Source organism: Mercurialis annua, linkage group LG6, assembly GCF_937616625.2.
Source record: "Mercurialis annua linkage group LG6, ddMerAnnu1.2, whole genome shotgun sequence".
NCBI classification, from domain to species: domain Eukaryota; kingdom Viridiplantae; phylum Streptophyta; class Magnoliopsida; order Malpighiales; family Euphorbiaceae; genus Mercurialis; species Mercurialis annua.
The window spans coordinates 7,354,772-7,381,111 of NC_065575.1; the positions used below are offsets into that span (position 1 = coordinate 7,354,772).

General features: G+C 29.0%; 2 protein-coding genes and 1 pseudogene across 2 annotated transcripts; all 3 read right to left on the minus strand.

The window, feature by feature from the left end:
- Nucleotides 1-989: 989 nt before the first annotated feature.
- Nucleotides 990-6,706, minus strand: LOC126688325 (serine/threonine-protein kinase rio2). Its single transcript, XM_050382982.2, has 13 exons — nucleotides 6,541-6,706; nucleotides 6,395-6,441; nucleotides 6,245-6,315; nucleotides 6,043-6,156; nucleotides 5,760-5,935; nucleotides 5,575-5,663; nucleotides 4,295-4,412; nucleotides 3,978-4,051; nucleotides 3,796-3,843; nucleotides 3,268-3,436; nucleotides 2,849-2,974; nucleotides 1,767-1,874; nucleotides 990-1,490 (listed from the first exon to the last, which is right to left on the minus strand). Exons 1-13 carry the CDS (start codon nucleotides 6,622-6,624, stop codon nucleotides 1,302-1,304), a joined length of 1,413 nt encoding a protein of 470 aa, XP_050238939.1. The 5' UTR covers nucleotides 6,625-6,706; the 3' UTR covers nucleotides 990-1,301.
- A 2,417-nt stretch (nucleotides 6,707-9,123) lies between these two features.
- LOC126687497 (UPF0496 protein At4g34320-like) lies at nucleotides 9,124-10,961 on the minus strand (annotated as a pseudogene).
- Nucleotides 10,962-16,930: 5,969 nt separating this feature from the next.
- LOC126687498 (protein AUXIN-REGULATED GENE INVOLVED IN ORGAN SIZE-like) lies at nucleotides 16,931-17,735 on the minus strand. The gene is made up of 2 exons (XM_050382059.1): nucleotides 17,393-17,735; nucleotides 16,931-17,055 (listed from the first exon to the last, which is right to left on the minus strand). Exons 1-2 carry the CDS (start codon nucleotides 17,733-17,735, stop codon nucleotides 16,931-16,933), a joined length of 468 nt encoding a protein of 155 aa, XP_050238016.1.
- Between the last annotated feature and the right edge of the window lie 8,605 nt (nucleotides 17,736-26,340).

Sequence of the window (26,340 nt, forward strand, 5' to 3'; positions counted from 1 at the left end):
ACAATATTATAAGTTCTCACAATTTCTAAAATAACTTTTTTATTTCAATAAATTTTCAAATTTTATTTTATTCAAACTATTTTTCCAAATTTTATTCATATAATAAATTTTCAAATTTCTCTTTTCTTGAATTACTTATTTTTATTTTAATAAATTTTCAAAGAACTTCTCCTTAATTTTCATCGAATATATAGCATTCTCATAAATTTTCATATTTTAAAGATAATTTATTTAGATTATTTATTTTAATAAATTCTTACAAGTTTATAAGCCAAATTGCCAAAATGGAGCTGATTATCCATTATATGCAAGTTCATGATTAATTTACCCATAAAATTAATTTGTGTTAATTGTCTATTGCTTACTAATTGAGGGATCAAATTGCTACTTAAATCTATATAATTTCATAAAATTTTAAAAAACTTTTAGCTTAATCATAAAAAAAAAAAAATTCACCTTTTAACTCATTTTCAGTTGCACCCTGACGTTACAATTTTGTCAGCTGCACCCAAATTCGCACATTTGGGTTTCAATTCCACCCTCAAAATCAAATTGGACTGTTTTTCACTCGAAAAAATTCGTAAAAACCTTTATAAAGTACTTGTTTGAACTTTTTTCCACACAAAAAGTTAAAAATGAATGACTTATTTTAAATTTTTCTAAATAAAGAAGAGATCAATTTAATACTTGAGGATGGAATTGAAACCTAAAAGTGCGAATTTGTGTGCAGCTGACAAAATTGCAACGTCAAGATGCATTTGATAAGGGGTTAAAAGGTAGAGTTTTTTTGGTAACCAAGTCTAAACTTTTAAGTATATCGATAGGGTTTCTGATGTTTTAAGTTAATGCTTGGAAATTATTCTACCATGCCAAAGAGGAGTTGATTTCTCGTAATGGCACTTCATAAAACCATATTCTTAGCTTTCAATTCAGGGGAAGAAATATCATAAACTGTCATCAAACTGAGCAAAACTGTGAGCATATCAAACTGAGCAAAACTTTGAGCATAATTCAAAAACTTAGATCATCATTGTCCCCCGATCATGAGCTCACTGGACTCTCCAAAAACAGAATTTATCATGTAACAGATATTCTACAGCACGCCAATGTTTCCTATTTCTATATCATAAACTTCTCGTCAACTTCAGCCTAAACATAAATACGCTAAATATCCAGTTCATGCTCTCACCTCTCGGTTTGCTGCTTCCTATCTGCTGGTTTCACTGCTGTCAGTATATGATCACACTCAAACAAGCCAACTCAGAGCTCCACCCGGAACTACAAGGTACCATGTATAGACTTCACCAGTTGCTCATCTGTTTCTGAATTTTTGAATTGTGAGAAGATCTACCACCCTTGTCTTTATATGAATTTCTCGAGGTAACACTCTTCCGTCCCCCACGAGCTGCTGCTACGGCTCGTCTCCTCTGCTTGTTTAGCCTCTTGATCAGTTCAGGATCATCTTCATTAACAGTCTCATTATCTTCCTCCTGCAAAAAATAACCACTATTAAGCCTTTGATTATCATTGAACTAAGGAAGTAGGAAAACAAAGATGAGCTCCGCAAATAGCGTAATACAAACTACATGAAATTTGAGAATATCTTCCAATCTGACACGTTCATACATCTGATACGGAATCAAATGAAAGGAAACCTATGGCCTGATCATAAATAATGCTGGAAATTCCACTTCAGCGTATTTGTTAAAGTTAACTAATCTGCAAAAAACTGATGTTGAACAGACTCCAAAGTTACCGACTTATACCTTGTCGTTCACTTCTTGCGCTTCGGACTCATTTTTCTCACTGGCTTCACAGATCTGATTACTGTCATCTTCTTTATCATCTTTGTCAGATTCAGAAGCACATTCTTCCTGTATTTTCCTCAAGTTAAAAGTCTCAACAAGAACATGAAAGACGGGGACATACAGCACATAATAAATAAAAATGAATATCCAAATAAAAAGCAGAGATAAACGGGGTGAAGCTCAGTCAAATTAGCCAATAGTCAAAAACATTACTCCCTCCATTCTGAATTAGTTGTCGCTTTAGGGAAATTTTTTTGTTCCATAATACTTGTCACTTTAGAATACCAAGAAAGCATTTATTGTTATTTTTCCACATATATCCCATCTTAATTCATTGAAAGAATACAAAAATACAAATAAAGAGTCATACTAATTAATGTTAACAAGTTTCAAGAAGGGCTAATTTAGTAAAAATACTCATAATTTTAGACATATTTATTGATTTCTTAATTTGTGTGAAAATGGCTAAAGCGACAACTATTTCAGAATGGAGGGAGTATTAAGAGTGTGCACTCCAGTAACAGCATTGTTGACCACCAGGCATTGGAACCATTGCTTATGAGTCTGCACCCCCTCCAGTAGCAAGATTATTAACCATCATATCACACTAATCTATCAGTGTGATTAATTTACCTCCATTATCTATCATTTCAATATCTATCATCAGTTCTGCATAAGGCAAAAAACTTTACTCAAGCAATATAAAACACCACATAATTTAGACAGCTGAGCCTCTTGAAGCGACCAAAGTTCATTCTAATCTTCTAAAATCATTAATTTGCCTTAAAAATACAAATAATAAATTACTATCCATGGGGAGAGGACGAATGTGAACCAAACCATCATGTCTAGAATAGTTCTTTGTCCTGCCTACTCCTAATTGATACTAATTCATTTGATTGTCTCAATGGATGCTCTTTGTTTAAAAGGGTCACTGATAAAGCAGACATAATTCAAAGTGTGACCTGGCAAAGAGGTCTCAGTTCGTCGATAACTTGCAAGTCATATGTAACGATAGTAAAAGCTTGCGAAGTATATACCAGCTCCTGCAATTGCAGAGAATCCAAACTCTCAATTGTTGTCCCATTTGACTCGGCAACATTTTCTTCATCTTCAGTTCCTTCACTGTCGGAACCTGTATCCTTCTCCACCTCACCTTGAATGAACTGTGGTAAAAAGAAGTTGAATGAATTAGCCAAATGCATAGCAATCATTCATGTCCAAAAGCACCATATGATGACTGTTTTAATGCAGGACAAGCTTTAAAATGAATTAGACAAATGCATATCAATTGCTTCTAATAAGCTTAGTGGTAATGCGTGCCTAAAATTGTGAAAGACAATGTGTTCGAAAGCCTACCTCAATGAAAGGTAAAAAGAAGTCAAATCTCAAATAAAGACATGAAGAAAAAAAATAGCATACAGACAGAAAGAACTTAACAGAACATATTTCACCATACTTTCTCAATGTGATCCTGATCTTTCCTTGTAAACCCACTGGCAGCAAGTTCCTTGTCCAGATAACCCGATGTTTTAGAAATAGAGGAAAATGAAAGTCTGCAAGATTCATCCACATCTTCCTCTGAATCAACATTTTCATCTGCAATTTCTCGAAAGGACATATTGAATCTGTGAAATATACAAAGGAAAAAAATAAAAAATATTAGATACATGTCACCTAGGAACTCAAGCATACCCGGCCCCAATCCGGCACATGAACAAGTAACAAAATGAATACCCCAGCAAAGTGTGAAAAAAATAGCAACATTGCTAGAACAGTGACAGAGAGGGAGAAGACAATAATCTCAATAAAGATGAAAAGAAAGACAAATTGAAGCTTAAGATTCATCTAGGATAACCAAAAACACAAACAAAGCTCAACTACTTTTTCTTGTGAGACAGGTCACAAAAAAATCTGCCGAAGTAATTCATATTAGTTTTACTACAACTGTAGTTTCCCACTATAACTAAAGAAAATAATCACTGACCTCTTTCTGAAAAACTTAAAGATGCATTCAACGTCACGGTCGAAATACCTGACAAATTGTAACAGAAAAAGAAATAAAGGAATGCATATTCGTTGGTTTAAACTATATCACATGAATCCATATAGTCAATGAAATTAGAGGTACCAAGATTTGTCAACAAATTGGAGAAGATAAAAACTTACATTTGAGCATTTCTATGGGACACGGATACCATCTGGGGAAAATCGATCATTGTAACTTTCTCGTCATCATCAATCTACAAAGAACAACAATTAACTCATAGATAGTTTAATTTTATGAAGCTGACAGATTTAAAAGAATAATTATCTAATTTGGTGAAAGGAAAAAATATCAATTGGATGCAATAAACCTGAACAGCATGAAAGTGGTAAATCATGTATGGATATTATAGGTTCCGAAAACCAGACATGCACCACAGAGATGATAATTAAAAGCTTCAGAGTTGAAGTGGCTATACGATGTGGCTCAAAAGACATACCATAATGTTAAACTCATTGAAATCGCAGTGAATAAGACCATGTTCTGCCAGACGAACAACAAGACCAATTATTGTTTCAAAAACTGTTTCATGATTTTGCAATTGCTTCACCTGCACGCTGATTGCAACAAAATCAATTTTAAATCCATTGCTCAAGAGAGTAAAATAAAATCTTCTATTAAAAAGCAGGATAATTCCACTATATGGAAACCTTTTTACCAACAAAGGCACGAGAGAGATAAACTACGTAGCAACTATATATGCAAAATAAAAATCAGACAAAAACCTCACTTGTCAAACCACAAAAAGTTTGTCTATAATATTACTTTCCTGCCTTCTAGTAAAGCAATTTTCTAGGTTCTCAAAATGCTATTGAATTATCAATAAAGTCAAAATAAAATTTTCAATTTTTCTTGGTGAAGTCGTCAGCTTTTCAGGTTTATTAATAACCGACATTACTTTTTTTTTTTGGTTTAATTTCTTAAAAACCCCCCACCTTGCACTTTTTCTTCGTTTATACACTGACCTTGTAAAAACACCATTTGTACCCAATTTTGAGTTTTTATGTTTCATCCCTACCCAAAAGCATTAAATTGTACTCTTTTCATTTGGAAAAGAGTTTAAAACATACTTTTTTCTATTTTTAAAAATATAAATAAATCCTTAAACTTAAAAAATAATCAAATACATCCAAATAATTAATTAATTTTTTTAATTTTATAAAATAAAAAAAATTATTATTATTTTAAATTTTTTTGTCGGAAACATTTTTTAAAAAAATAAAAAAAAATCGGAATTTTTTTTTTATAAAATAATAAAAAAAATTAAAATTATTTTTAATTTTTTAAAGAAAATGGTATTTTTGTACTATTAATAACATTAATATCTAAATAGTATATAAGTTAAAAATAAAGGATTGTTTTAAACTCTTTTTCAAATGAAAAGAGTACAATTTAATGCTTTTGGGTAGAGATGAAACATAAAAACTCAAAATTGGGTACAAATGGTGTTTTTACAAGGTCAGGGTATAAACGAAAAAAAAATACAAGGTGGGGGTTTTTTAAGGAATTAAGCCTTTTTTTTTAAGATGACAGTAGTTATACCTTATGTTTGTGTATAGTCTCCTGATGTACACAATCAACATATTATAATAAATATTCAAACAAAAATACGAAAACTTAAGCAAACATGAATTAATAGGAACTTTAGCTATCAGGAAAACAGGGAAATATGGAGGTGCACGTAGTGAGTAAAACAGGAAACAGTGAAGGTTGACGTACAGAGGGTAGCCTTGGACAAGTGACATAACCACACAATGCCTATTACAGTCTACAGCTTTTGGAACAGGAAACCCATGTTCTTCCAAAGCCTACACCAGCAAGAATGAGAATCATGTCAAAACACCAAATAAAATAACTATCACATAATGAAGGACTACAAGCAATGTAGAGGACAACATAAGAACCTTCATAAAAGCAAATTCTTTAAGAGCAGCAAGTCGAGACAAGTAGAGCCAATTATAACTACTGCGATGCTTCAAGTAGTCACGCTTAGATTTAACAGCCCTAAAAGACACTCTACCGAGTCTATGCAACTTAATTGCCAAAACAGTACCATCCTCCGTAGCAACCTCAAATATATCTTCAAACAAACGAAAATACGAAAAGCTTAGAACATCAATTCCATGTCAACACAATGCAAAACAAAGAAACTAGATACAATTTCCATGGTGTGTTTAAAGCACATACCGGACTCTTTTCCCACTCCAATTTGACGGCCAACAGCTGCAAACACTCCGCGATTGACCATCGTTTTAATCGCAAGGAAATCATATCCGAGATAGGTAAGGCGAAACCCGTCATCTAAATTTCATATAAGCAATAAATTAACTAAAAAAAATACATAAACAAACTAAAATCAACGACAATCAAAATAAGTAGACTAACATACATTTGGAGGAGTCATGGTGCAGCAGCTTATGCCTTAGCAGGTTTTTTAAAACCTTGTAGGTACCTCCATGCCTAGTAATAATAACAATAAGCATTACAATTAATGAAAATTATCATTCGAAAATAAATGAAACGAATTACGCGGGCATACTTGAGAGAAGCTATACGATCAATGAGCTCAGAAGGCACAATTTCATGCTGTTGAAAAACAGAAAAAATTGGGAAGAATTAAATAATAATCAGAACAATTAAAAGTGTGAAAAGAAGAATTGAAGTAAAGCAAGTAAGTAATTATACGTTTCTCATGCCCATCTCGACGGCGGTAAGAACCCTAAAATCATCTTTGGACAGATATCTTAAGACATTCACGTCCAATTTCATCTTTTTTTTTGTAAGAACTGGTGTAACCAAGAACAAAAATTCAGTATTTTTGAACGAATTGAAGTTTAACAGTAGATATTTGAGAGAAGAACTGAGATTGATTTGGTTGCTGTTTGTTGTTGTTGTGCTAAACCCTGCCTGAGAGCAAAGAGTGTATTACTGCAAAATCCTTGGGTTTTGATACGACATCGTATACAAATTGAGTGATTTTATTATTGACATTCGAAACAGTTATAAGTAATTTATTAGTTATATCAAAAAACAAAAAAAAGTAATTTATTACTAATTGTTGGTATATGATTCATTCAGACAATCAAAAAGGCCAAGACTTGGGCCTTTTAAGCGTTTTCACTCTCTTTTGCAACGTTGGCCTTTTTATGGGCTTTCCAATGATATCACTCTCTTTTATTTGAAAAAGAGTAAATGACAAAACTATTCAAAAAAAGGAAGAAAATAACAAAAATGCTAAACTTGCTAAAATATTACATGAACACCTAAAAAAATTGAAACTTTACATATAATACCTTTCCAATGAGAATGCAACATATGGCACACTCAAAACAAATAAAAAAAAGTCAAAAACGCGTCAGAATTGGTCAAAAACGCGTCAGAAACGCGTCTGACATGCGTTTGACACGCGCGTCAGTCACGCGTCAGTCGCGTCAGTTTGTTAAAATTATTCACATGTATCATTTATGTACCCGCGATGTATCTGATATGTATCAAGGACATATTTGATTTTTTTTTATTTTCTAAAACAGAAATAAATAAATATATTATTAATATGTACTATTTATGTGTCTCTAAGGTGTATGTATAATATATTTTAAATTAAAAAATATATGTATCACGTGCTTTAATTAAAATTAAAAGAAACATGTATTACATACTTTAAAAATACATAAATTATGTTAAAAAAATGTATCCATAAAAAAAATATTTTTACTATTACATGTTTCATGACCGTCTTATTCTTTGTTAATTATAAATATATATATACACACACACACACACATATTATTTATATGTATTAATAATGTGTCTTTAATGTGTATGCATAACATATTTTAAATTAAAGCTACATCTATCATATACTTTAATTGAAATTCACGCATCAATAACATTTTAAGTTGTTACTCGATATAAATATCTTTATAATTTAGGTTTTTTTTTGCATTTTTTTAACTCAATTGCCTAACACTTAAAAATTATGTGTATTTTGTATGTATGTAGAAGATATTTCTAACTTATTTTAAGCATTATTTTTTCCAATATATCTATCAAAATATATGAGTGTATCTGAAATGTATCTAGAACATATATCATATTAAAAAATAAATGTCATGTATAAATTAAATATTAGAGATTTATCTAACAAATACATATATCATATTAAAAATATATGTCATGTATAAAAATTATTCACATGTATCATTTATGTATCCGCGATATGTCAGCAATATATCAGAAACATATTTATAAGAAAAAGTATAAATTATTTACAATTTTTTTGATTTATATATGAAAATCAGTTTAAAAAATAACTCTAATACATATTTGATACATTTAAAAAAAATACACTATTGAGCCATCAATTATACAAAAATAATGACAGAGAAAAAAAATCAGCAAATAATAATGTGTTAATAGATATCATGTAGTACAAAATACATAATTGATACGTTTTTAATATATTATTTATACACAATATATATTAAAATACAAAAATAATATATATTAAATATAATTTTACTAATACATCTACGATACATAAACAATACATACTAAATATAACTTTTATAATCCATCTATTTTAATATGAAAATTACAATTATATATTAGAGATGTATGTATAATGTATAATAACTTAACACTTATTTTATAAAAATAATTATAATTTAAAAAAAAAATCAGTTTGCAATGTATCGAGGGGATGCTTTAATGATGGTCTCATTTTCTAACACTCTCTCGAGCTAAATAATTTAATCGACTTGTGATCAAAATATGAACTATAACATATATTAAAATAAAAATATGCCACATGCTCTGTAAATTGTACAAAATATTTATCAATAATACGTATTAAGGATATATTTATCATGTTTTAATTGTATATGAAAGATGTATCTAACAAATACATCTGAAATGTATCTGATATGTATAAGCTGTTTTTGGTATGTATTGATGATCTATCGGAGATGTATTGGATATGTATAGGAAATGACGCGTATACTATTAAGGATATATCTCTCATGTATAATTATATATCAAAGAAACAAAGTTCATTTACTGCTTTACATGATAGAAGGCAGATTTACCACGAATGCTTAGTATGTAATCTATTTCAATGTACGTACAGGGCCACTCAGTTTTCTGAAATGTTGGTAGCCACTAAACTTATAAAATGCAGCTTATTGTAGTTTGTTTTGTATACCAAACTATATTATAGAATAAAGTTTCTGAATAAAGAAATCAATAATTGAAACAATTGTTTAGTACTAATAAGTAATAATTACAATAATGAAACAATAAATAATTTTCAAAATGGAAATTAACAAGTATCTTTCTGCCTAAACAATGTGTGACAATGGAGAGAAACCCATATCAGTTATGAGGGTGTTTGATGATTCTCTGTAGAACTACGGTTCTTGCTCGTCGAATATCACGGCTGCAGGTATCGGCTTGCCCGCCTAGATCCTCAATATGCTTCATAAACACTTACAGTTTTTTCTTAATCGCTACAATTGCAATTTTTACAGCTTCTTGCTCAATTGCAAACTCTACATTCAGCATCAGTGATTCAATGTCTATCTCCAACCGATCAATGAGAACCCGAATGTTGTCCAAATCTTTAATGGCAACATAAGTACCAACCTGCATTGTACTATAATTCTTCCATAGCGAATCAATCCATTTCCCCATCAAGCCTAACGGGATTGACGTAGAAGCAGCAAGTGCAGCCGCGACAGGAGGGGCTGCCATAGCTGCTGCTACGACAGAGCAGCTTAACACGACAACAAAAGTCGCGACGAATATTATATTCGACACTTTTCTCCAAGCATGAATGCTCTTGAGTTTCTTATCAAGTTTATTCTTTCTAGATTGCAGCTTTTCGAGCATCAAAATCTGTTGCCTGTAAACAGATTGAAAAATCTGAAAAAATTCTTCAGTGAAAGGATCACCATCTGACTTAAAATTCTTCAATCACCTTCTTCACCGACCAGATCCACACTCTCCTAACTCACTTCCCATCCCACGTCCACCAACAATGGCTCAACGAAATCCACCAACTCAACCCCCAAAACAACCCAAACCAACCCAAACCAACCCACCATCGTCGGCCTAAACGTCGAGTGGCGACCCTGTTTCAGCCGCAACGTAGAAAACCCAGTCGCCCATTCCTGTAATTTTCAGAGAAAAATGGTGCAGAGAAAAATGGTGAGAGCAGTGAAAGAGAGAAGAAAATGGAATTGTTAAATATTTAAGAGAAAACTGGTGAGAGCAGTGAAAGAGAAAAGAAAAATGGTGAGAATTCCAAGAAAAAAGGAATAAAGTGAGGCTAGGATCAAATCACGTATGAGATGTAATATTTTACCGTTTAGTGACATTAAATGTAAAGAAAAAGTTAGCACAACTGAAAGAATTGGACAGACTTAGCAAAAATGTAAAAAAGGCCCGATATTAGCCCATTCCTGTAATTTTCTCTTTGAAAAAATTACACAAATAAGCTAATTACAATAATTTATTACAAAATGCTAAGTGATTATATTTTTTAAATAGAGATTCCAGAGTTTATTGGTCTACATCATTCATTATAACTAAAATAACTAAAATTAACTAAAATTTAATTTTTTTTACTCTATATCATTCATATTTTTTTCATTAATGCTAAATTTTTTTTCATTAAAGAGTTAATAAAGATAATTATTCGCACTTTATACTCATCCATTAGTTTAAAGACATATGTGGTAATAAAAAATAACATATGTTCCTTGCGTATAAGACGCGTCACGAATACATGTGAATGTGAGGACCAGCGTAATACAAAGGAAAGGAAAGAAAAGATAAAAAAAAAAATATTTTGAAAGAAATAAATAGATCACAAATGCTAAATACAAAATGACATAAAATCTCTAAAAAAATTAAAAGTTTATGTTAATGACTGAAAGAAAAATAATAATAAATTCTCTTTTTATTAAAATAAATTCACATGCCTGCCTCTTATTTACCTATTGAATTTTTATTACACTCAATAAATTTCCTTCATTTTCAACCATTTCTAATAGGGCCACCGCGGATCGGACCATTATTGGCCGAATCACCGCCTGTCGGACCATTATTAACCAGACCACCGCCGGTTGGACCATTTTTTATCGGACCATTGCTGGTCGGACCACCGCTAGTACACAGTCGTCAACTGCGGTCAACAACGGTCCGACTATCACTGGTCGAACCAACAGTGGTTGGTGGTATGGTCATTTTTAATGATCGGACCAACACTGGTTAGATAATTTAAAAATTAAATAAAACACCATTTTCTCATCAATGGGACTTAAACTCTTAAACTCGTGTAAGAAAGTAGTTCTAGTGCAAATTAAATATCAACTAAATATCAATTTAAATTAAATTAATTATTAATTTAATATTAAGTTAGTCTAATTAATTTATTATATATATATATATATATTACATTTTTTATTAATACATGAGTAAGACTAATAAGATATTACACTTATTAAAATTGAAAAATGTAGTGGTTTGGTGGTCAAACCCGAGGTAGTAGTAGTTAGATACGTTTAATGGGACCCATTGTAGTATGTGTAAAGTCCATATAAATTTAATCTAAATTTAATATTACAATTTAAGTAAATAATTTGAAATAAATTTTTATTAGACTAATATGATTATTTTATTAATAATTTTTCTCTAATCAAAAGGGTATGCATTGACGGCTAATATAATTATCTTATTAATATAATTTTATAGGCTTAATCACCAAAAAATGCCAAACCTATACGTTTTGTGTCAATTATAGCCAAACCTTTAAAAATCACCAGATTTAGCCAAATCTTATATGTTCTGTTTCTTTTTTTGCCATTTTTGAATCGAACCGGTTTTTTTGACACCGTGTCGTCCACGTCACCGCCAACTAAGCAATTGGCTGGCATGGCAACTGAAATATTTAAATAAGGTTTGGCTATAACTGACACAAAATGCATAGGTTTGGTATTTTTTGGTGAATAAAACTAATTTTAAAATTAAATAATTAAATGATAAATTATATTATAATAAAATTCATATATATTTAAAAAATAATATTTTTATTTAACGCTAATTAAAATTAATTTATTTTTTTACTAAATTTAAATAATTCTAATAAATTTTTTTTACATATTTGATAGACATATAATTAATTTAAATTCTATTAAAAACAAAAAATGTCATATTCATCTTAATTTTTTTTTTAAATTCTAGTCGTCGGTTCTTTGACACCGCCACCGTTTGAGACCCAATTGTTCATCTTCCGATGAATAATCTCAGAGTAATATATACAACAAACATACGACAGTGTTCATAATTCAACTATACACACATAAACATAAAAATAATCACTGAATAGAGTGCTTATTTAAAGGACGAGTGTAATTATTTTCTCATTTTTTTTTAAAAAAAAAAGTGGAGCTCATTGTGCTGTAATCAATATATATCATGATGTTTATAAGCATAAACGCATATGTCATTTTACTCGGCATAACCAAAAACTTATCTTAATTTACACATAACTATTTTATTTATTATCTAAACCCAGTTATAACAAGATCTCAACAACATTAAAAATAATAAATCAAGTTCAAAATCATCATGAACATTAAACCCTTTCACCAAATTTAATTTAACATTAATTCTTAAGTAATACATTAATTCATTTTTTTAATTACATATTCATTAAAATATATTATATTATAAATTTATTAGATTTATTTAGGTTTAATAAAAAATTAAAATTAATTTTAATTAGTACTAAATAGGAAATATTAATTATTTTTAAATATATATAAATTTCATAAATGATATAATTAATTTACTAATTATTAAATTTAAAAATTGGCTTGAATTTAAAATTAGGTTTATTTACCCAAAAAATACCAAACCTATACGTCTTGTGTCAATTATAGCCAAACCTTATTTAAATATTTCAGCTGACATGTCAGCCAATTGCTTAGTTGGCGGTGACGTGGACGACACGGTGTCAGAAAAACCGGTTCGATTCAAAAATGGCTAAAAAAGAAACAGAACATATAAGGTTTGGCTAAATCTGGTGATTTTTAAAGGTTTGGCTATAATTGACACAAAACGTATAGGTTTGGCATTTTTTGGTGATTAAGCCAATTTTATATTATGTCTTTTAGAATTGCAGCCATCGGATTGAAGGTTCGTTCAAGACTGGAAAGTGGAAAATTATCGAAGTCATAGTGTACGGCTAGAAGACTAAAAGAAGAAAAAATAGTCCTTATTATACCAATAAAACAATCTGTGACTGTTCTTAATTAATTTAGTTTATGGTTGCATTTTCGAAATAATCAACTATTGCGACTACCAAACTTTTTGTAAATGGTTAATACTTTACTCATTATCAACATTTGCTTGTTAAATTTTTATTAAAAACCATATGCTCTTGTTTGCATACACTAAATTTAAGAAACAAATACTACTATAATCTTTTAATTTTATCGTATAATTATTATTTTAAATTTATATGCATGAGTTAGTTAGTATAGCCTAAAATTTGGAGGCAATAATATTCATTTTAATAATCATCTTACCGTATAATTAATTTTTCTTTTCTGTTTCGAAATAATTATTTTCTTTAAATACATTGGAAATTCAGAAAACCATCAACTATATAATAAGAAAATTAAATTATAAAAAAATCAAGATTATTACTTTATTCTTACCAGTTGAATTGGGCTAATCGATAGTTTTATTAGCTATTTTAGAAATAAACACCAAAATTAATTATTTTTTATTTGTCAATTTTCCTGTTTGGGAAAATGATTTGCCGACCTTTGAGGATGGATCTACACAAGTCTCCAAAAGGAGCCGTTTGGGTCAAACAATGGAGGTAACAAAATGATGGCGCATGTCGTCAATAAATAAAAGGCTTAATCACCAAAAAATGCCAAACCTATACGTTTTGTGTCAATTATAGCCAAACCTTTAAAAATCACCAGATTTAGCCAAACCTTATATGTTCTGTTTTTTTTTTAGCCATTTTTGAATCGAACCGGTTTTTCTGACACCGTGTCGTCCACGTCACCGCCAACTAAGCAATTGGTTGGCATGTCAGCTGAAATATTTAAATAAGATTTGGCTATAATTGACACAAAAAAAATAGGTTTGGTATTTTTTGGGTGAATAAACCTAATTTTAAATTCAAGCCAATTTTTAAATTTAATAATTAGTAAATTAATTATATCATTTATAAAATTTATATATATTTAAAAAATAATTAATATTTCCTATTTAATACTAATTAAAATTAATTTTAATTTTTTTATTAAACTTAATTAAATTTATATTATAATATATTTTAATGAATATGTAATTTAAAAAATGAATTAATGTATTACTTAGAAATTAATGTTGAATTAAATTTGGTGAAAGGGTTTAATGTTCATGATGATTTTGAACTTGATTTATTATTTTTAATGTTGTTGAGATCTTGTTATGACTGGGTTTAGGTAATAAATAAAGTAGTTATGTGTAAATTAAGGTAAGTTTTTGGCTATGCCGAGTAAAATAACATATGCGTTTATGCTTATAAACATCATGATATATATTGATTATACCACAATGAGCTTCACTTTTTATAGAAAAAAAAATGAAAAAATAATTACACTCGTCCTTTAAATAAGCAGTCTATTTAGTGATTATGTTTATGTTTATGTGTGTATAGTTGAATTATGAACATTGTCGTATGTTTATTGTGTATATTACTCCCCAGATTGCTCGTCGGAAGACGAACAATTGGGTCTCAAACGGCGGCGGTGTCAAAGAACCGACGACTGAAATTTAAAAAAAAAATTAAGATAAATATGATATTTTTTGTTTTTAATAGAATTTAAATTAATTATATATCCATCAAATATGTAAAAATAATTTATTAGAATTATTTAAATTTAGTAAAAAAAAATTAATGTTAGTTAGCGTTAAATAAAAATATTGTTTTTTAAATATATATGAATTTTATTATAATATAATTAATCATTTAATTATTTAATTTTAAAATTAGTTTTATTCACCAAAAAATACCAAACCTATGCATTTTGTGTCAGTTATAGCCAAACCTTATTTAAATATTTCAGCTGTCATGCCAGCCATTTGCTTAGTTGGCGGTGACGTGGACGACACGGTGTCAGAAAAACCGGTTCGATTCAAAAATGGCTAAAAAAGAAACAGAACATATAAGGTTTGGCTAAATCTGGTGATTTTTAAAGGTTTGGCTATAATTGACACAAAACGTATAGGTTTGGCATTTTTTGGTGATTAAGCCTAAATAAAACTATGTATGCTATTAATTGTCTTATGTCTCTTTGCCTAAATTCATTATAATTCATCAATTAGGCTACCTTTAGCCTATCCAAAAAATTCTTATGGTGAAATGAATAGTATATGTATTAAAAGTTTAATTATAAAAATATATAAAATTAACTAACTTTTTATCTAATTCCATTCTATTTTATAATTCATTTTATTCATAAAAAGCGGCAATTAATTTTTTTTTATCTAATTATGTACGAAATTTAAAATATTTGCATCACAAGAAAAACCGAGTCATCATCATCAAAATAAATATAAAAAGGTGATGAAAGAATTGTGAGATGGAGAGGTTTTGTGTTTTTGTTATTTAGTTAGAAAGTGCATCGAAGTTGAGCTACTCTTTTTCTTTTTAATTAATTTTGGTTTTGGTCATTTCTAACGCGTTAAATCATGCTAAAGTATTCATAATAATTCAAATAATCTTTAGACGTCCTAATAATTCCAATCGTCTGGGTATATAATAACTACTCTCTTCTTAGTTGTTAAAATGGACCGGCGGGTGATATTTGTGTCAATAGATACATTTTGTTAATACTAGTTTCGCATTACGTGCTATGCACGTGGCTCGTAACGTAACTACTCAATGAACAAATTAGTAAATTTATTATAATTATATTAATTTTTTTATTTATAATTAATATTAAATTAGTTAAGAATTTTTATAAAAGTAAATATAATATATTCAGTTATTAATTTTTTTTATACTGAATTTATTCTTCCTTTGATTTTATAATAACTATAATTAAATAATTAACTTAATATTTTTAAAAATAATAAAATAAAAATAAAAATAATAATATATCGACCAAATGCAGTATTTTAATTTTGTAATTCAATCAAACTAAAAGATAGATATTCCTACTATATTTGGAGAAAATTTAGTTATTTTCTACATACTAAAAACTAAATTGGAGATAATTTAGCTACCTATTCTAATTAGGACTTTAATTACAAATAATGATTAATTAAATAACTAATTAGTTAATGACTATAAAACCTTTATTTAATATTAAACTGAAAAGGACTATTCAGTAAATTTGCCTGTCCCCCCCCATCCGTGCTTTTATATATAGTATAGATATAGATATAGATATAGATATAGATAGATATAGATATAGATATAGATATAGATATAGATTAATATGAACACGATTTATTTATTAATCATGTTAAAATTTTCAACTACAATACAACATGAATTTAAAACGGATAACATGACATGATTAATACGTAAGACAAATGGATAACACAACTAATATGACAAACATAACAAATACGACATAACTAGTACGACCCATTATTTAAAATATGTACAATAATATTTTAGCCTTAATTATGGATATACCCAATTAATATTTATTTGAATGTGCCATCTCCACAGCTTATTCGGAGTATAAACCATCATCATTTTGAGATGCTTTATATTATTATTTGAAGGTTTAAATCATGCTCCAAAATAATTATGGATATATTTAACACATTGCCGTATAATTGATGAACCAAACTAATATGATGTTCATAATCGTGGTATACTTGACAAACTGATCATAGTAGTTGGTTCATAAAAATATTTTGGCTAAAATTATAACTCACATATATTTTGAATTGTTTTTCATTAAAAAATTACACGAGATAAAAAATATAAAAACATCTTGAACATATAAATCCTTTAGAACCGGTTCGGATCTTAGGAAATTTAACCGGCTCAACGAGTTTCAAGACAGTTTCTATCAAATAGGATTTCGGAGTTATTTAACCCGGCTCGATATTTTACTCTTAGATTTTTTGAATAAACCGGACGAACCAGAACGGATTTGACAACCATAATAGCTAGATTAACATACAATAACATCACATTATTATAGAATGCACATTAAAAACATCCCAAATGAGTCAATTATATATAACAAGGTTTAAGAAAATAAGATTAAAGATCCATAATTTCAAGAAATAAAAGAACCGATTAAATTTTTCCTTTCCTTTCAACAATGTAAAATAAACAAAAGATTAAAGAAGAAATTACAAAATTTGTATGTAAAGAGAAAATACATGAGCTGGGTGCTCTTGTTTTTTTGGTTAGAAACACCATTAATTTACACATATGTATAAGTTAAATCTCTCGCATTAGTGGGCATGAAAGCCAAGATCATAAGCACAGCCAAGATACCTATCGGAAGCAGAAGCAACAAGAACGGCGGCGGCGGCAATGGCGGCAGAATCAGCGGCAAGATCAACAAAGACGCCGTTAAACAAATAAGTAAAAGTAACGATTCTAAGCTAAAATAGCTTGACGGCAGTATTCTTCTTCCTTGTGATACCGATCTTTGATACTCCATTATTTTCTTTTTCTCTGATCTATAAGTATACGAAGAAGAAGAAGATGACTGTGCTTGTGTACTTGTGTTTCTTGATCTTACATGATCCATAATGTTTCTTGAATAATGATCTTGAAGATTTATAATACCGTTTCTTGAAATTCTTGAATCTGTACCCGAATGTTCAAAACTCATTTAATTAAACTCTTGTTGAATTCTATATCAAGAAAAATCTTTGGATTCTTGAAAATTTGATGATAATTCAACTTCAACCAAGATTGTGAAATGTAATATATACCCTTGAGATACCCTCTTGATTCTTGAATTTAGAAGGAAATTTGAAGTAAAAGTTAAGGTATATGTATATATATCTTCAAGAAAGAAATCAAGAAAACATGAAAGAAACAAAGATAGAATAAGGAGGAGGGTTAAAAGGAGTTAATCTTAAATTTTCTTGCACAATTCAAAATCTTTTTTTCTTTGATCTCTCTCTAATAAGTATTTTCTTGAGGTAGGATAGAGAAGATGTAAAGAAAGGTAAAGAAAATTGGAGGTGGGATGAGATGAAATGAACAATGATGGAATTTGGGTTCTTACATTGAATTTGCATAATTGTAATTATTATAGATATTTAAAAAAGTTAATAGTATATTTGGACATCCATTGTATTGTGTATGTAGTAGAGAGAGAAAAGAGGGGGTGGGTTCAGTGAATAGAGAAAGAAAAATGGGTTTTCTTTTTCTCTTTTGGCTGACAATCAAATTCAAGTTGCTAGTTTTGGAAACTTAGGGGAGTGTGTCTCCCAAGGTTCACCACCCCTAGACTCTCCTTCCAATAAATTATTATTACTATTATTTATTTAGAATGCTTGTTAGATTTAGTTTTTGAAAGGCTAAACTCATCTAGAGGCCTTTGTACTATAGCATTTTTGTTCAAAAAGCCCCTGTACTATTTTTTTGTTATTCAAGTCCCTCTACTTACATAATTTTTGATTTTTAGGTCCTTTTTTGGTTTTTTCCAGTCCCTTTACTTACAATTTTTTTGTTCTTCCAGTCCCTCAAAAGGACCTAAAAATCGGAATTTTGCCGAGTACAGGGACCTGAAGAACAAAAAAATAGTACAAGGGCTTTTTGAATAAAAATTATATAGTACAAGAGCCTTTAGATGGGTTTAGCCTTTTTGAAAAGAAAAACATTTAACATATGCCATGCTCCTAACATACATAACATATCTCTTCTACTTCCTCTCTCTTTCTATATAGAATTTAGCCTAACACCATTTATTTATTTTTTTCACCTACTTTTTCTTACTTGATTTTCACCTTAGAAGGGTCCCCTCCAAAAATTACAAGGAAGTTTTTTTATCATTTGAATTTTATTTATATATATATATATATATATATATACTATAACAATGTCCTACATTTTGAATTTTATTAATATTCTTAATTTATTCAGATTAAAAAATATTATTAATAATACATATTCTTTTATTACATTTTTAAAATAAATTTAAATTTATTTTGATTTTAAATTTATTTTGATTAACTAATAAATTCTAATTGGCTGAAATTAATAAATTAATTAGAACCATAAATATTATATCCATATATAAATTTTAATATACATAAAAATAAATAATGATATTTTTATCTACCAAAAATCTAAACAAGAGCATTACAATAAAACTATAAATTCTTTTAAAAATAATTTAAGACAACTCAAAATGAAAATTGTTTTTACGTCCATAAGGCGGAGGATGTATATTATTTAATATTACAGCTTCATTATTTGTTTTCTCTTTAAAAAGTCATCTTTCATAATTGGAGTATAATAAAATAACAAATGTTTACGGGTTTTATCAGTTGTAGTAAAAAAAATTCAAAATCAGCGAGTTTAGCCCATTTTGAGATATTTGAAACCTTTTTCTAGCTATTCGCGAAACAAACCGAACCTTTTTTCATTTGTGAATAAACTAAACTAGCTGATTTTGATTGATTTCACTAGAAAAGATTTCAAATATCTCATATCATTCAAAATGGGTTAGTTTATAACTCATAAAAATAATAAATTTTTCGATTTGATTCACAAATGGTTAAAATAGATTTCAAATATCTTATATTATTCAAAATAGCTAGTTTAACCCATTAAAGAATGAAAATTTTTCCGGTTTGATTCACGAATGGTTAGAAAAGGTTTTAAATATCCCAAAATGAGCTAAACTAGACGATTTTAAAAGGTTTGTTTATAACTGACAAAAGCCGCAAACTTTTGGTGTTTTATTGGAATTAACTCTTAATAATATTATGATATCAATACTTTAGTATTTTGATCTTAAAATGATATTTTTTTCAAATTAGAGAGAAATTTTTTTATTTCTCTATAATTTCAAATAATTATTTGCATTTTAAATATATAAATTATAATACTATTTAATATACTGGATAATAGTTTATATGTTTTAAATTAAATAATTATCATAAATATTATTTACTATACATAGTAATTTTTTTTCAACTTTAAATCATTTCTATATTACTTATTAGTTTTAGTCCAATCAAGGTTATTTAGCATTGTTCAGGTTTAAATTTAAGCCAAATCTTCTTCATGTAAAACCTGCTTTATTTAGAAATTTTACTGATGAATCAAGATTCTGATTAGATTATTGAAAAATACAAATTCTCAAAATATAAAAGTGCTAAAGAATTTTCACCACTAAAATTCTTCATATTTATCAGCCAACATTAAATTTTTTATCTTTAAATTTATGTGATTTATTTTGTTTTTTCAACCATAACAATTATTAAGTCTAGTTGTTTTCTGAGAAATTTGTATAAGTTGATTTAACCCTCACATTTTTAGTTGTTTTTGTGATTTTTCAAAGTGTCGGGTTTATTTGTATTATTTTAAAATTTTGAGGACTAAAAGACAAAAGAATTATATGCTTTTTCTAAAAAAACTTAAAAGGCGTTTCTATACCTTCTGCCATTAGAAAGAAAAAGAAAACTATGACGGTTGATCACCAACATGGAAGATGTCAAGTGGGCCTAAACTAATAGTTTAAGGATGTGACATTTTTAAATCTGAGTTTTATGTTGTATCTTCTTGTTGTATACATTTCCATCCAAGTGGAAGAAGCAATCTATCATTTTCTTAAAACTAAAAAATAATTAATGATAGAATAATTATGATATTTATTTATGATCAATATATAATAATAGCAAACGAGGCTTAAGGCATGTTTGATTCAGCTGTTTTTACAGCTAGTTATTAGCTGTTAGTTTTTAGCTGATAGCTGATATACTATACGTGTTTGCTGAAATTTGATTAGTTGTTATGGTTTATCTATAATATGACCATAAAGGGCATTATTTTATTTAATAAATTATACATATATTATGTTATATAATATTTAATAAAAATATTAATAATTATTTTTTATAAAAAACAACGTTTAGTTTAAACTTATTTAGATATTTTTTTGATAAATTTATGATTTATTTAAAAAAATTATTAAATTATAATTGTTTTAATATAAATAAAATAATTTTATTTAAGTTATAAATGATTAGAGTATTTAAAAATAATTTAAGTAATTTCATATATTAATGAAACAATATTTTCTAATAGGGAAAATTTTGTCTAAATAATTAAAAATATTGAAACAACTATCAGCTGCTGGCAAAAAACTTCATTGTGGAATTTTTCCATTGGAGATTAAAAAAACTTCAAAAACCTTAAAAAAATCTCAATCAAACACTTTAATAGAAACTTTTGAAAAATAAATGTTAAAAGGTTTACCGAAAAGTTGAACCAAACACCTCCTTAGTCTAATTAACAATCTTATCAAATGAATTTTCAGTGTGTGTCTGACTCAATCTTCTGCAGTTTTTTGGTTCAGTAAAATTTAAAAATTTATCTTACAACCAAGCTAATATTTATTTTATCAAAAAAACAATCATAATTTTACTATATAATATACATTTTTTCAAAGATATAACAAAATAGAATAATATATCACAATAATATCTATAAATAAATTCGAACAAGTGCTACTTTATTAGCTTTATAAGAATACAACATTCTAATTATATAAATTAGTTTTTGATTATATAAATTAATTAAAAGAAAATATATATTTTTATAAATATGAGACTAAAAGTACTCAAAGTAGAGATGAATGTAGTGAGGAGGAATCGATGTGATGAGATGTAGACGAACAAAATAAAGAAATGCACATGGGTACCTCTTAACCCGCATTGTAATTCAGTGCATCTTAATACAACTTGTTCTAGTGGAAATTTAAGGAATCATTTTGTTTAGGTCAAAACCCATCTTTAGAGCTTTGCAGTTTTAAAACTTTAATTTTCTTAATTTTTCTTAAAAATTATATTTATTCACTTTTTATATTTAATTATTTTGAATTTTTAGTTTTTTTTTTCTATAGAGAAAAGTGTGCATTTATAAAATGTAGATGGAATTAAATTTATATGTCCATCTAACTCGACACGTTTATCAAATGGGTCAAATTAATATATTTGGAGAGGCGCTAGATTAATATAATTTTAAAAAAAGATCCTATTAAATTAAAAGAAAAGACCAGATAAATTAAAAATATAGAAACCTTTTGTTACTTCTTACATGTAAATGACTATTAACGGCGGCCGATGACGCTCACAACTTTCATCCATTAAATGAATAATTGAATAAAGAAATAAAACGCATAAAGATCTATTGAATAACAAATTAAAAAAAAATGAATAAAGGATCACTTGACCCCTGAACTTGGCACGAAATATCAAATACACGCAAGTCTGCAAAACCGGATCAGATCACCCCATAAATTGGCAAAACCGAATCAAATCCACTCCTCAGTCACTTTCGCTCACTTTCAACCCTCGTTTGAAACACACTCTCCATAATAAAAAGTCTAAAATAACTCCTTTTTTTCAAATCTTAAAAATTAACACTTGAAGATTTTCAAATTCTTTTTTTTTTCTTTCAAATTTTGAAGTATGAAACAATTAACTACTCACTAAATACCATTGACCTACCGCGACCAACTAACCACCACCACGGGAAAAAAAATGCGACAGAATATTTTTTCATGTTTTTCTTCATTTTAGAGCAGATCCCAGGTGGGATCCGTTCTCACGAAGGAACCAATCACAGGTGGGATGTGTTTAATGAAAAACAGATACAGGTCTGAGATAAAAGACCAAATTCCAGACGTGAGATCTATTTAACAAAGAACAGCAACCGTGAGATTTATTCAACGAAGAACAGATCCCAGGTCTAGTATCTGCTTGGAATCTGTTCAACGAAAAATAGATCCTACGTCTAAGATCTAGCTCTCTTCAAATTGAAGAATTATTCGATGGTGGAGAAAAATCTGACATTGGTGCCGGAGTCCATGACTATTTTTTAATGGAAACGGGGGTATTCCTACTCTTTTAGGGACGTCTTTGATATGACTTTAAGTTGTGGGTTTGTTTGATCCACTTTCGCGAGTTTCTGTGTATTTCATATTTCGTGCCAAGTTCAAGGGGTGAAATGATCCTTTGTTAATAGAAAATTAAAGTTACAAGTATATTTTGGTGGGTTAAGCTTTTTCACTTTTTTCCGATTAAAAGAATCATTTCACCCCTCAACTTGGCACGAAATATCATATAAGTTCAAATTCGTGAACCCATATCATTTTTAACCTGTATTTTTTAAAACCGGATTGGTTTCACCCTCCTGGACAAATAAAATAATGAATAACCTATTTAACAAAATTAACTTTAATTATCTCTAATTAACCTCAATTAAAATTCTAGCTAATTCAAATGAATTAAAACTCTAATTAACAAAAAACCAGGGACTCTTTTTATCCTTTTTTTTAATTAAGTCTAATTAAATTCTTAATTTATCATCATTTATCAAAATTAATCCTAATTAAATTTAATTAAAACCCTAGTTAATCTAATAGAACTTAACATACTAACGAACCTAAGAACATCCACTACCATGCTTCACCAAAATTAGACCACCATCACCGCTTCGCAAACATCACAGACGAACCAAAATCATGCCACCATTGTCGCTTTGGCTTTACCAACATCATAAATGGAAATTCTTTTACCTAGTCCTGGTACACAATTTTTTCATGCACCTATCTAATGAGATGTTAGAAAATTTAACACAATTTTTTTTCTTTTCTCATTATTTTTTCTTTTTTCTTATTTCTCTAACACCTCATTGAATAGGTTCGTGAATTTTTCATATATCGGGTTTAGATAAGAACTTCCCATCACAAACGAACAAAAATCAGGCCACCATCACTATTTTACCAGCATCAAAAATGATGGAAAGGTAACCGCGGCCAACAGAACCACTTAGAGCTGCCTTCTTCCTCCACCCTCTACCGCCTGCAACAGACCAAGCAAAAATCGACAAAAACAATAGACAATCAAACCACCTGTTGGAATATGCCTAGAATTCTAATTCCTATTTGTATTAGGACTCTATTAATGAAGTGTTTGGGAGAAGGATAACTTTGTTATCATTGGCTAACTAGGAAGTATAAATCCAATTAGGATTAATATTCCTAATGCCATATAGACTATTTATTCACTATATATACACTACCTTATTCACCTTTTAGAAGACACCAAAAACCGAACACACAATGTAGACATTGATGTGAATAAGGGGAAAAGGGGGTGTGTGTGATGTGAGGAATATAAGTTAATTCTTACCCTTTTGGGTTACTTCTTGTAGAGAGAGAAACACTTTGTGGGTTTTTCTTCTAAGGGCATATTTACTAGAGATATTCTCTATTTGGTGATTCTCCACCAATTTTGTACTCCTTTTTTGATTATTAGTGGATGGCTCGAATCTTTCGCCCGTGGATGTACGCTTTAAAGCAGAACCACGTAAATCTCTTGTGTTATTTATTATTTTGCTATATTGTTATTTGTTGATCAAATCCATTATTAAATACCTACCGAATGGTTTCGATTCCGCTGCGCATACCAATCCGGTCACGAACCGGTCACGACAATTGGTACCAAAGATTCAAGAATCGGTATCAATGTTACAACAATTGGTATCGGAGCCAATTTGGTTTTCAGATTTATTATGAATTATGATTATTATGGCAAAGTATTATTTGGAGGATTTTGCTAGGCGAAATTACTTTACACAAAGAAGATTATTTGGAGATAGAGAAGCCACCAAATTTGGAAGTGCCGAAAGTCGTCAATTGAAGACAGACTTGGGTATTAAAATTCTTAAGGAGATTTTTGTGATGGAGATTAATATGCTACTTTAAACTACAAAAAAAAAAAGGTATGACTTTTCTAAACACACAACTATTTGAGGATTTTATAGAGCCTTTGTAAGATGAATGATTGGGGTAATCTCTTTATACTCTCATGAAATTCTATTAGTGATTTGAATCTAAAAATTACTTTTAAGAGTTTGTTAAATGAAGAGTTCGTTTGGGCATAATCAGATTTTGATAAAATCATGATATTGCAAAAGAGATTTTGTTTTGAATAAGTAGCAATCTTAGACACAAGATGGATTACAACGTTTGTAATTTGGAATAGCGTCATTATTGGATCACTCATAAGTCAATTTGTTTGGAGATAATTAGATGAGGACTGAATGCTAGCGATTACAGGCGAATCAGGTTAGAGAACCAGTCTACGCTTAAAATTGCAGCATAATTGTTTTTTTTTATCCGAAATTTATGCAGATTCAGGTTGTTCATATCACATTTGTGCCAATTTCGATTGGTTTTCCGTCTACAACTGAGTTGATAGTAGAGTGTAGTTATGAGTAACGGTCAATACATGCAGAATTTTGGGATATTGGTTCAGTTAAAGGCAAGATGCATAATGAGACAGTTAGAACAATATTGTTCGTTCAACATGATTTCTATATGCACATGTCTGGTATCTCAATATATAAAACTACGAGTTTTATGGATTATTTGGCGATGAAGTGAGATTGGATGCTGCACTTGTGATGTATGCTCATTGGGTTGGTCGACTTATGAAGATTAAGGGATATGCTACGACCTCAACATTTGTTTTTTGATTTAATCATTATAGGCTACTAATGACGTTTGTTTCTGGTATCAGTTTTAAGACCAACAAAATTCGAAGCTTCGTGAAATTTTGATTGATACACCCGAAGATAGTAAATCTTCAGTCATTTTGGTTTCAGCAAGTTCAAGACGTTCTTGAAGCTTGTATGGTCCTCCTCAAAGAACCTCTTTTGGAATAAGTTCAGTTTGAACTTAAATTGGAGAAGGTGGAGCACAACAGTAATCACAGTTTATTGGAGAATTCAAGTCAAGGTGGAGATTGTTGGAATATGCCTAGAATTCTAATTCCTATTTGTATTAGAACTCTATTAATGAAGTGTTTGGGAGAAGGATAACTTTGTTATCATTGGCTAACTAGGAAGTATAAATCCAATTAGGATTAATATTCCTAATGCCATATAGACTATTTATTCACTATATATACACTACCTTATTCACCTTTTAGAAGACACCAAAAACCGAACACACAATGTAGACATTGATGTGAATAAGGGGAAAAGGGGGGTGTGTGTGATGTGAGGAATATAAGTTAATTCTTACCCTTTTGGGTTACTTCTTGTAGAGAGAGAAACACTTTGTGGGTTTTTCTTCTAAGGGCATATTTACTAGAGATATTCTCTATTTGGTGATTCTCCACCAATTTTGTACTCCTTTTTTGATTATTAGTGGATGGCTCGAATCTTTCGCCCGTGGATGTACGCTT

Excerpts from the sequence above, each read along its gene's own strand:
- LOC126688325 (XM_050382982.2), bottom strand. The coding sequence starts at position 6,624 with ATGAAATTGGACGTGAATGTCTTAAGATATCTGTCCAAAGATGATTTT. Across the intron at positions 5,936-6,042 it reads TGGAGTGGGAAAAGAGTCCG|ATATATTTGAGGTTGCTACG; the intron begins GTATGTGCTTTA and ends GTTTGTTTGAAG. Across the intron at positions 5,664-5,759 it reads AAGAATTTGCTTTTATGAAG|GCTTTGGAAGAACATGGGTT; the intron begins GTTCTTATGTTG and ends TTGCTGGTGTAG.
- LOC126687498 (XM_050382059.1), bottom strand. The coding sequence starts at position 17,735 with ATGAGTTTTGAACATTCGGGTACAGATTCAAGAATTTCAAGAAACGGT. Across the intron at positions 17,056-17,392 it reads GTTGCTTCTGCTTCCGATAG|CTATTATGGTTGTCAAATCC; the intron begins GTATCTTGGCTG and ends ATGTTAATCTAG.